This window comes from Heptranchias perlo, chromosome 2, assembly GCF_035084215.1.
Source record: "Heptranchias perlo isolate sHepPer1 chromosome 2, sHepPer1.hap1, whole genome shotgun sequence".
NCBI classification, from domain to species: Eukaryota; Metazoa; Chordata; class Chondrichthyes; order Hexanchiformes; family Hexanchidae; genus Heptranchias; species Heptranchias perlo.
Genome location: NC_090326.1, coordinates 132764759 through 132777409, shown reverse-complemented (window position 1 = coordinate 132777409; position 12651 = coordinate 132764759). Strand labels below are relative to the sequence as shown.

Here is a 12651-nt window from a genome sequence, read left to right as displayed (position 1 = left end):
AAACAATGGTTCGGCCACAACTGGAGTATTGTGTCCAGTTCTGGGCACCGCACTTTAGGAAGGATGTGAAAGCCCTAGAGAGGGTGCAGATGAGGTTTACTAGAATGGTTCCAGGGATGAAGGACTTCAGTTATGTGGATAGACTGGAGAAGCTGGGGTTGTTCTCCTTTGAGCAGAGAAGGTTGAGAAGTGATTTGATAGAGGTATTCAAAATCATGAAGGTCTAGACAGAGTAGATAGAGAGAAACTGTTCCCATTGGCAGAAGAGACAAGAACCAGAGGACACAGATTTGTGATTGGCAAAAGAGCCAAAGGTGACATGAGGAAAAACTTTTTTTTAAAAAAGTGATTATGATCTGGAATGCACTGCCTGAGGGGGTGGTGGAGGCAGATTCAACCTTGGCTTTTGTGGCTTTCAAAAGGGAATTGGATAAGTACTTGAAGGGAAAAAATTTGCACGGCTACGGGGAAAGGGCAGGGGAGTGGACTAGCTGGATTGCTCTTGGAGAGCTGGCACGGACTTGACAGACCGAATGGCCTCCTTCTGTGCTGTAACCATTCTATGATTCTAAGCGTGGGCAAAACTGTGGCAGATGGCATTCAGTGTGGGGAAGTGTGAGGTCATCCATTTTGGACCTAAGAAAGATAGATCAGAATATTTTCTAAATGGTGAGAAGCTAGGAACTGTGGATGAGCAGAGAGATTTAGGAGTCCAAGTATAGAAATCACTATAAGCTAGTGGACAAGTACAAAAAAAATGAAAAAGGCTAATGGAATGTTGGCCTTTACCTCAAGGTGGCTGGAATACAAAGGGGTGGAAGTTATGTTAGTTATAGCCTTTTATAGTACTGCATTCAGTTCTGAGCTCTGCACCTCAGGAAGGATATATTGGCCTTGGAGGGGGTGCAGCCCAGATTCACCGGAATGATACCGGGGCTAAAAGGGTTAAATTATGGGGACAGGTTGCAAAGACTAGATTTGTATTCCCTTGAGTATAGAAGACTTAGCATAAGGTAGGAAGTAGTGTTCCACAGGGATCGGTGCTGTTGGTCACATTACTGATTTGGACTTAGGAATCGGAAGTACAATTTCAAAATTTGCTGACTCCACCAAATCGGGGGGGTGTTGTTAACAAAGGAAGAATGTGACAAAATACAAGATGACATTAATAAACTTATTATAGAGTGTGTAATTGATAAATGAAGTTTTCTTTTATTCGTTCTTGAGATGTGGGCATCGCTGGCAAGGCCAGCATTTGCCAATCCCTAATTGCCCTTGAGAAGGTGGTGGTGAGCCGCTGCAGTCCGTGTGGTGAAGGTTCTCCCACAGTGCTGTTAGGAAGGGAGTTCCAGGATTTTGACCCAGCGACGATGAAGGAACGGCGATATATTTCCAAGTCGGGATGGTGTGTGACTTGGAGGGGAATGTGCAGGTGGTGGTTTTCCCATGTGCCTGCTGCCCTTCTCCTTCTAGGTGGTGAAGGTCACGGGTTTGGGAGGTGCTGTTGAAGAAGCCTTGCGGAGTTGCTGCAGTGCATCCTGTGGATGGGTACACACTGCAGCCACAGTGCGCTAGTGGTGAAGGGAGTCAGGCGGTGAGTCACTCGCCACAGAATACCCAGCCTCTGACCTGCTCTCGTAGCCACAGTATTTATATGGCTGGTCCAGTTAAGTTTCTGGTCAATGGTGACCCCCAGGATGTTGATGGTGGGGGATTCGGCGATGGTAACACTGTTGAATGTCAAGGGGAGGTGGTTAGACTCTCTCTTGTTGGAGACGGTCATTGCCTGGCACTTGTCTGGCGCAAATGTTACTTGCCACTTATCAGCCCAAGCCTGGATGTTGTCCAGGTCTTGCTGCATGCGGGCACGGACTGCTTTATTATCTGAGGGGTTGCGAATGGAACTGAACACTGTGCAATCATCAGCGAACATCCCCATTTCTGACCTTATGATGGAGGGAAGGTCATTGATGAAGCAGCTGAAGATGGTTGGGTCTAGGACATTGCTGCAGGAGTTCCTCAGGGCAATGCCCTGGGGCTGAGATGATTGGCCTCCAACAACCACTACCATCTTCCTTTGTGCTAGGTATGACTCCAGCCACTGGAGAGTTTTCCCCGATTCCCATTGACTTCAATTTTACTAGGGCTCCTTAGTGCCACACTCGGAAAAATGTTGCCTTGATGTCAAGGGCAGTCACTCTCACCTCACCTCTGGAATTCAGCTCTTTTGTTTGGACCAAGGCTGTAATGAGGTCTGGAGCAGAGTGGTCCTGGCAGAACCCAAACTAAGCATCGGTGAGCAGGTTATTGGTGAGTAAGTGCCGCTTGATTGCACTGTCGGCGACATCTTCCATCACTTTGCTGATGATTGACAGTAGACTGATGGGGTGGTAATTGGCTGGATTGGATTTGTCCTGCTTTTTGTGGACAGGACATACTTGGGCAATCTTCCACATTGTCAGGAAAATGCCAGTGTTGTAGCCGCACTGGAACAGCTTGGCCAGAGGTGCGGCTAGTTCTGGAGCACAAGTCTTCAGCACTACAGCCGGGATGTTGTCGGGGCCCATAGTTGCTGTATCCAGTGCACTCAGCTGTTTCTTGATATCACGTGGAGTGAATCGAATACTTCAATATAGATAAGTGAGGTAGTGCATTTTGGTAGGAAAAATAAAGAGGCCACATACTGCATGGACAATAAGTGTCTAAATGGAATAGAGGAGCAAAGGGACCTAGGGGTACACATTCACAAATCACAAGGTAGCATGCAGGTTATTAAGGCCATAAAAAAAGCATTCATTCATCTGACGAAGGAGATAATCTCCGAAAGCTTGTGATTTTAAAATAAATTTGTTGGACTATAACCTGGTGTTGTAAGATTCCTTACATAAAAAAAGCAAACCAAGCACTGGAGTTCATTTCTGGAGAGATAGAATTGAAAAGCAGAGAAGTTATGTTAAACTTGTATAGAACCTTGGTTAGACACACTTAGAGTACTGGGAACAGTTCTGGTCTCCATATTATAAAAAGGATATACAGATATCGGAGAAGGTGCAAAAAAGATTCACAAGAATGATACCAGAACTGAGAGGATATACTTCTCAGGAAAGGCTGAACGGGTTGGGGCTCTTTTCTCGAGAAAAGAGAAGGCTGAAGGGTTACCTGATAGAGGTTGTTAAGATAATGAAAGGGTTTGATAGGGTAGACGTAGAGAAAATGTTCCCACTTGTGGGGGAGTCCAAAACTAGAGGTCATAATATAAGATAGTCATTAACAAATCCAATAAGGAATTCAAAAAAAAACTTCTTTACCCATAGAGTCGTAAGAATGTGGAATGTGCTACCACAAGGAGTAGTTAATGCAAATAGGATAGATGCATTTAAGGGGAAGCTAGATAAACACATGACGGAGAAAGGAATAGAAGGTATGCTGATAGGGTTAGACGTAAAGGGGTGGGAGAAGGCTAGTGTGGACCATAAACGCCAGTATAGATCAGTTGGGTCGAATGGCCTGTTTGTGCTGTAGACTCAATGTAACTCGATTAAGGGGTGATCTAATTGAGGTGTTTAAAATCATCAAAGGAATTGATGGTTAGATAGAGAGAAACTATTTCTTCTGGTGGGGGAGTCTAGAACAAGGCGGCATAGTCTTAAAATTAGAGCTAGGCTGTTCAGGGATGATGTCAGGAAGCACTTCTTCACACAAAGGGTAGTGTAAATCTGGAACTCTTCCCCCAAACAGCTGTTGAGGCTAGGTCAATTGAAAATTTCAAAACTGAGTGATAGATTTTTGTTAGGCAAGGTATTAAGGGTTACGGAACCAAGGCGGGTAGATGGAGTTAAGATACAGAGCAGCCGTGATCTAACTGAATTACAGAACAGGCTTGAGGGGCTGAATGGCCTACTCCTGTTCCTAGGATGCACTGAAGAACCACACCAGGTTTACTCATACAGCACGTGCCTTCCCTGCATCTTTTCTACAGAGAAGGATTAAAGCACCAATTTCTCCTTTAAAGTCGTTCACAATGCTGAGTTGGACACATCACGATTTCTTCATTGTCGCTGGGCCAATGTCCTGGAATTCCCTACCTAACACCATTGTGGGCGCACCATCACCACAAGGACTGCAGTAGTTCAAGGAAAGTCCAATGACTACAGATGGACAATAAAGGCAGCTTTTCCAGCATTACCCACATCCTGACAGCAAATTTTTAAAAAATGTACAAATTGTGTTTTAGGCCATTCTTACCTGTTGTACATATTGCCAGGCCCGATCTACATCACCATCTAAACTGAAGCGTCTCATTATCAGGGCGTGCAGTTCTGGAAACTAAAAGATGAGCAATTTAAGTGCAATGTTTAAGCATTGCTTGGTTGCAGCCACACTCTATCTAGTTCCTAGTGGTTGTCATTTGACAATTTGGTGTTCTTCCTAACCCAGCCAGCACCCTAACACTGAAGCCAAAGTTCAAGAATATTAATCTATTATCCCCAGTGTTCAATCCTCAGTCATATTAGAGAGATTAGTCCAGTGATTGTTCAAATTTTGGATTGGTACAGAAAATGGAACATACTCCGTCACCTCCCTGTCCATTTTTATGCCCCCCCCTCCCCATCCCCCAAATTTTCTGCAGACAGGACCGGATGGTGCATTATAAGCATATACAAATGAAGAATATACATTTGGTGCATTTCCTGTAATTTGCACACAGCAATGCTGGACTCCAAGGATGCCTGTTTGGTTCTGGTATCAAGTGTTGCTATCATAGTATGTTATAGCACAGGAGGAGGCCATTCGGTCCATCACCCATGTGCTTTGAAAGAGCTATCCAATTGGTCCCACTCCCCTGCTCTTTCCTCATAGCCCTGTAAATGTTTTCCCTTCAAGTATTCAATTCCCTTCTGGAAGTTATTAATGAATCTGCTTCCACCACCCTTTCAATCAGTGCAATCCAGATCATAACATCTCTAAAAAAAAATGTTTCCTCCTGTTACCTCTGGTTCTTTTGCCAATCACCTTAAATGTGTCCTCTGGTTACTGACCCTTCTGCCACTGGAAACAGTTTCTCCTTATTTACTCTTATCGAAACCCTTCATGATTTTGAACACATCTATCAAATCTTTTCTGTTTTAAGAACAACCCCAGCTTCTCCAGTCTCTCAACAAAGCTAAAGTCTGGTACCATTCTAGTACATCTTTTCTGCACCCTATCTAAGGCCTTGACATTCTTCCTATCCAATTAGTAGAGCAAATAGCAGATGCACTCTTACATATATATAAAAATTCATTAGAAAAGGGACAGCAAACATGATTCCTATATTTAAAAAAGGGAGATAGAACCAGTCCAGGGAACTATAAACCAATTAGCTGAATGTCAGTGGTAGGAAAGATAATGCAATCCTTACTCAAAAAAGATATAATAGAAAAACATCTGGAAACCGAAAATATGATATAGAATAGTCAGCACGGATTTCAAAAGGGAAGGTCATGCTTGACCAACCTTATTGAACTCTTTGAAGTAACAGAAGGGGTGGATAAAGGTAATGCAGTAGATGTAATATATTTGGATTTTCAAAAGGCCTTCAATAATACTCATGACTACGGTCAGAACATGTGGAGCCGGGGGACAAGAAGCAGAATGGATAGCAAGGTGGCTACAACACAGAAAAGAGTGGTTAAAGGTAGTTTTCTCAGACTGGCAAAAGGTGCAATGTGGTGTTCCACAAGGGTCAGTGCTGGGACCACTGTTGTTCACCATTTACATAAACAATTTGGACTTGGGAATTGGAAGTACAATTTCAAAATTTGCGGACGACACCATATTGGGGGGGGTATTGTTAATACAGAGGAAGACTGCGACAAAATACAGGAAGATATTTTTTAAAAAATTGCAGAAGGGGCATGTAATTGGCAAATGAATTTCAATATAGTTAAGTGAGGTATTACATTTTGGTAGGAAGAATAAGGGGGCCACATACTGCTTGGATAATAAGTCTAAATGGGGTAGAGGAGCCGCGGAATCTGGGGGTACAGATACACAAATCACAAAGTAGCGACGCAAGTTAATAAGGCCATAAAAAAAAAGCGAACCAAGCACTGGGTTCCATTTCTAGATGGATAGAATTGAAAAGCAGAGAAGTTATATTGAATTTGTATAGAATCTCGGTTAGACCACACTTGGAATACTGTGAACAGTGCTGGTCTCCACATTATAAAAAAGGGTACAGAGGCACTGGAGAAGGTGCAAAAAAGATTTACTAGGATGATATTAAAACTGAGAGGTTATACCTGTCAGGAAAGATTGAGCATTTTCTCTAGAAAACGGAAGACTGAGGGGTGACCTGATAGATGTCTTTAAGATTATGAAAGGGTTTGACAGGGTAGACGTGCAGATGTTGTTTCCACTTGCGGAGGAGACCAGAACTAGGGGCCATAAATATAAGACAGACAGTCACTAATAAATCCAATAGGGAATTCAGGAGAAACTTCTTTACCCAGAGTGTGGAATTCGCTATCACAAGGAGTAGTTGAGGCATAGATGTATTTCAGGGGAAGCTAGATAAACACACAAGGGAGAAAGGAATAGAAGGATATGCTGATAAAGTTAGATGAAATGGGAAGGGAGGAGGCTCTTGTGGAGCATAAACACCAGCATGGACCTGTTGGGTTGAATGGCCTGTTTCTGTGCTGTACATTCTATGTAATTCTATGTAAAGTGTGGTCCCCAGAATTGAACACAATACTCCAGCTGAGGCCTAACCAGTGTTTGATAAAGGTTCAGCATAACTTCCTTGCTTTTGTACTCTTATACCTCTATTAATAAAGCCCAGGATGCCATATGCTTTAACAGCCATCTCAATTTGTCCTGCCACCTTCAAAGATTTGTGCACATGCTCCCCCAAGCCTTGTGTCATCTGCAAACTTTGAAATTATGCCCTGTATACCCAAGTCCAACTCAGTAATATATATCAAAGAGCAATGGTCCTATTACCAACCCTGGGAACACCAATATATACTTCCCTCCAGTCTGAAAAACAACTGTTCACCGCTGCTCTCTGCTTTCCATCCCTTAGCCAATTTTGTATCTATGCTGTCACTGTCCCTTTAATCCAATGGGCTTTAATTTTGCTTACAAGTCTATTATGTGGTACTTTATCAAATGACTTTTTAAAGTCCATGTACACATCAACCACACTACCCTGATCAACCCTCTCCTTTATTTCATCAAAGAACTCAATTTCCTTTAACAAATCCGTGCTGACTTTCATTTATTAGCTCATACTTTACCAAGTGCCAATTAATTTTGTCCCGGATTATTGTCTCTAAAAGTTTCCCCACCACTGACGTTAGGCTAACTGGCTTGTAGTTGCTGGGTTTATCCCTCCCCACTTTTGACCAGGGGTGTAACATTTGCAATCCTCCAGTACTTTGGCCTGTCCCCATATCTAAGGAGGATTGGTAGATTGTGGCCAGAGACTCTGCAATTTTTCCCTTTTCTCCCCTCAGTAACCTAGGATGCATCCCATCTGTACCAGATGACTTTTCTACTTTGAGTACTGTCAATGTTTCAAGTACCTCTATTTTTAACCTATCCAATATCGCTACTGCCTCCTCCTTTGTTGCCACATCAGCAGCGTCCTCTTCGAAGACCGATGCGAAGTATTCATTTAGTGACTCAGCCGTACCCTCAGTCTCCACAAGAAGATTTTTTTTGTCCCTAATTGGACCGACCCTTCCTTTGACTACCCTTTTACTATTTATATTTTATAAAAGACTTTTGGGTTCCCTTTTATGTTAGCCGCTAATCTATTCTCATACTCTCTCTTTGCCCCTCTTGTTCCCTTATTTATATCTCATCTGTACTTTCTGTATTCAGCCTGGTTCTCTGCTGTATTATGAACCTTACATTTGTCATAAGCCTTTTTCTGTTTCATTTTAATCTCTATATCTTTGGTCATCCAAGGGAACTATAGCTTTGGATTTCTTTTCCCCCTCATGGGAATGTGTCTACTGTCCACCCAAACCATCTCCTCCTTTGTTCCTCCCGTTGTTCAATTACTGTTTTGCCTACCAATTTTTGATTCCAATCCACCAGGGCAAGATCCTTTTTTAAACTCACTGAAAGTAGCCCTCCTTCAGTTTAGTCCTTTTCCATAACTATTCTAAACCTTATGATAACTGTCCTCCAAATGCTCCCTCACTGAAACATGGTCCACTTCATTCCTCAGAACTAGATCCAGCACTGTTTCCTTCCTTGTTGGGCTGGAAACACTGTTCCAGAAAGTTCTCTTGTATACATTTTAGGAATTCCTCCCCCTCTTTGCCCTGTTACTATATCAGTCTATATTGGGATAATTGAAATCCCCCATTATCACTACTCTGTAGTTCTTGCATCTTTCTGTAATTTGCCTGCAATTTTGCTCCTCTATCTCCATCCCACTATTTGGTGGCCTATAGTATACATCCAGTAGCGTAATAGCTCCTCTATTGTTCCTTAATTCTAATCAAATAGATTCTATCTTTGACCCCCTCAACTACATCATCCCTTTCCAGTGCTATGATAGCTTCTTTGATCAATACTGCCATCCCCCCTCCTTTCTTTCCGGAATACCTTGTAGCCAGGAATATTAAATTCACATTCCTCCACTTCTCTGAGCTAGTTACTGCCTATATCTCTATTCCTCTTTATCATAGACCCATGTGGCAACTTGTGCCTACAGCTCACTAAGCTTATTTACCGCGCTACCTGCAATTACACACATGCACTCCAAACTCAACTTGGATTGCCTTGCATTTGCACCCTGTTTGGTACCTCCTATTTCTGAACTATACTTTACTCTAGTGCTATTTGTCTCTCCCAGTTCTCTGTGCACCTTGTTTCTCCTCTCTATTGTTTCATCTTGGTGCTCATCCACCTGCCAAATTAGTTCAATGGCAGATGGAGGGTATTGAATTTTTGAAGAATAGTGATAATTGGCACGTGGTGGAGGCTTTTAGAACTTTTACTCTACTTTCACCAGCAGCTTAGAGGCTGCGGGCAATGTTATGGTGTGGCAGGTCTCCAAGGCCTGCTGCAGCAGAACTCCACCCACCACCTTGGGTCCATTCCCAGGCTTTCAGACTAGTTCCTGAGTACACATGCTTGACCCACAAAAACCTTGATTTGTTGCCACATCAATTCGTTTTGACCTAGGTTGTAGGCATGAAATGATATTCCTCTAACCTTAGATGATTTAGTTCAGCAAGGCCTGCAGAGATTCCAATTCTCCACACCTACCCTGTAGGAGGGAGGTTCCTGAAATGGAACAAGAGTAGGCCATTCCATTAGATCATGGCTGATCTGCACCTCTGCTCCATTTACCCACCTTTGCTCCATATTCCTTGAAATCCTTACTTAACAAAAATCTATCAATCTCTGTCTTGAAAATTTCAATTGACTCAGCATCCAAAGCCTTTTGGAGGGAGAGAGTTCCAGCTTTCCACTATCCTTTGTGTGAAAAAGTGCTTCCTGATTTCACTCCTAAAATTAAGTCTAATTTTAAGATTATGCTTCCTTGATCTGGATTCCCCCACCAGAAAATTCCAGAACAAGGACATTTTACCAACTGATAATCAGAAATACCAGACATTTCCCTGTGCATGTCAAGTCTAAATCAGCATTGCTTAGTAAATGGTTGAGGATTATTCCATTTTAAAAACCTCCAAAGTATTAAACAAGACCTGTTTGAGAGGTCCAGAAAGTGGCTGTAGATTCTAATATGAGGATGCTCTATTCTGTCTGTCTTTCGGAAATTAGGATGGGAGGAGCTTGCAGCGCATATCAAATTTGCAGGGAAGTGCCTTACAAAAAAGTTTGAAAACCTCTGGTCTAGACATCAATGTTAAAAGGCTACTGGACTATGGTGGGCATTAAAGCAAAATTAACTGTCCCACATGACATCTACAAACATCTATTTCAAGCAGGGTTCACTAGATAGTGATTAGAAACAGCTACCCTAGCATATTTCTTCCTCCCTAACCAAGGAAGCCAAATACACAGTCCCTACTGCTGCCACAGCTGAGATTAGCATGGAGAGGGATTGAATCCATAACCTTCCTTGTCTGCATGGCTCAGCTGCTTGCTGCCTCAACCAGATGAGACATTGAGGGCACAATGAATAACTAATCCCCATCACACTTCAATACATTAATGTCCTTTCAACAGTACAGTAACCAAAACTGTTCGCAATATTCTAAATGTGACCATACCAGAGGGTTATAGAAGGTTAAAATAAGTTAAAACATTGATACTTCCTTGAATAGTCTCAGATACCCTGGCCAAATACACATCACCCCACCAAAATCCCCTTTTGCCATTGTATATACATCTGCAGGATTAAAATGTACATAATCAAAAAAGATCTGGCTAAATTACCACGTGGTGAGGTTAGGAGATTTTATACTAGCTGGGGGGAAAACTCACGTAGAACTCACTTGTCATTATCCCCTACGTAGTTAAAAAAAAGTCTATTTATCACTAAATGAATTTGTCTTTGATTGGGTATGTGGGGATGTCAAGGGGACACACCTACATCATGCTGTTGCCAGTGCTTTTATTAGATATAGTTAGTGTCTGCTGCTGGGTCTAAGACCCCAAGTTTTCCTGGCTGCCAATCTAAAAATTCTGTCAGTTTTAGCTTTACCTGGCCACAGGTGCAGGTGACCCAGGTTATGTGAACATGCAGCCAAAAGAACAATATAAAAGTGGTTAAACTCACTATTTACCTGTTCATCTTAAATTGGCTTTCAATAGCAGCTGCTATTACCAACTTTATCGTGGACTGTTAGTGTACCAACCACTGGATGTACCAATGATTGATACAAATTATTTTTAATACCAGATTCAATTATAGTACTGTAGAAATTAAAATTACAGATAATGTTGACTGCACACTTCCACAATAAATTAAAATTTGCACTCCAAACCTAGTTCTCCAGAGCCTAAATAACTGCAGTAAATTTTGCAGCCAGGGAAATGTTATTTGACTGTGATAATTATCAGTTCTACAATTTATATTTATAAATGATGTCCACATTACCTGTTGGCAAGCAAACAACACTGGGCCAGTTGCCAATCCAAGCTTCAGATCAGCAGCAGTAGGTTTTCCTAATTGATTAGCAGAGGAGGTGAAGTCCAACACGTCATCTACCAACTGAAACAAGTACAGGTTTTTAGAAATGGAAGTTGGAAAAGGTTATCTTATGCAAGGAAAGTTACAACGGACTGTGAACAGTATCTGCACACTACCTGAAAAGCTATCCCGATATTTCTCCCATATTGGTATGCAATTTCCTGGACATCTGGACCGCAGTTACCAAGTATGGAGACCTTTTAACAAAAAAATGCTCAAATAAGAATAGCTCTCTCACTTGATTAGTTTTTAGCTTTTAAACTGACAGTTTTAGATTTTTAAAAAAAATCCTGGATCAGTTTTTACTGATTTGACTCGAGCAACAAACTTGCCAACTCTCAATTTCACATACCCGAGATCTGCTTTGTGCATCTATTTTAGCTACATATTGTCGGCCGTGTGGTCTGCAGTTTGGAACATTTTCTTATTTCTGGTATACTATCAAAAATATTATAATTTTTCAAAATTTAAGAAAATATATTGCATGCACCAACTGATGTGGTATGGAGTCATACAGACCAGTTCAGCCCCTAATCTGGCCTGAATTAACTAATGTAAACCATAGCTGCAGCTTGGCTGGTACAATTGGTCGAGCACCTCGGAGCTAGGAAAGAAATTATTTTGACCCCCACTGGCAAGTACATGTGCACGTGAGGATCAGGTTCGGCTATGAATAACCACCGACACTGTCCAGACTCACATACGAAGAATGGTCACTCCAGTAAGTTACCAAAAAGCTACTGCTACCTGTGAAGCTGAAATCCACCATTAAGGCAGTACCCTCAAATGGAGGGGTGAGGGGAGAAAATTGGAAAAAAAAATATTCACTTAGTCCTTTTACTGGTTATAAGTTCTTCCAAAATTCAATCCCTATTCCAATCTTTAAATAAAAACAGAAAACAAAAAAAAAAATTGAGACTTCAGGTAGTGACAGTGTATCTATGAAATGTATAAATCATTTAAGACAATGTCTAAGTTCCTGACACTTCCATTACATTTTTTTAAAAACCTCTGAATTGAATAGTAGCTATTAGGCTAAAAAAAACTCACATTCCTTATACAAGATCAAACCTTGTATGAAATCCTTGAGAGTAATGAGGAGCATTCTTTTATAATTTGACAACACAACATAATTCCAGTTGCTTTATTTAAGACAGAACGTACATACTGCTTTACAACTGTTTGCAATGAGACTTGCAGTCTTCTTAAATGTTTTCTCAAGGTAATGCACAAATCTTTCATTCTCATTTTCTTTGGAGCCCAGCTGCATAAATTCCCCTAAACAGGAAGATAAAGTAAGTACTAATTCGCAAGCCATTAACTGTCAGGCTGTTTTATGCCTTCAAATCAATTTTAAACTAACCTCGTACCAAGTCTTCAATCGCTTGAGTAAATATGGATACTACAGAGTTGTTACCAAGACGGGCAAGGGCCACGGAGGCTGTAGAGAGAACAAAGTCTCCAGCCAAAATAGCCTGTAATGA

The 12651-nt window shown here is 41.6% G+C and overlaps 1 protein-coding gene across 8 annotated transcripts in view; it reads right to left on the bottom strand.

Moving 5' to 3' along the window:
* Positions 1-12651, bottom strand: part of pdss1 (prenyl (decaprenyl) diphosphate synthase, subunit 1) — a 45946-nt gene that overhangs the window by 10681 nt on the left and 22614 nt on the right. For 5 of the 8 annotated variants that reach the window (XR_010968085.1, XM_068007152.1, XM_068007155.1 and 2 more), the window contains 5 exons: positions 12531-12642; positions 12336-12445; positions 11284-11364; positions 11075-11188; positions 4246-4326 (listed from right to left, as the gene is read on the bottom strand). Coding sequence is in view for 7 of the 8 variants with exons in the window: in XM_068007152.1 (XP_067863253.1) it covers positions 4246-4326; positions 11075-11188; positions 11284-11364; positions 12336-12445; positions 12531-12642 (498 nt within the window). In the remaining variant the exon portion in view is untranslated. Of the gene's footprint in view, positions 1-4245; positions 4327-11074; positions 11189-11283; positions 11365-12331; positions 12446-12530; positions 12643-12651 lie in introns of all 8 variants that reach the window. The other 3 variants (XM_068007154.1, XM_068007156.1, XM_068007157.1) reach the window with 3 other exon arrangements.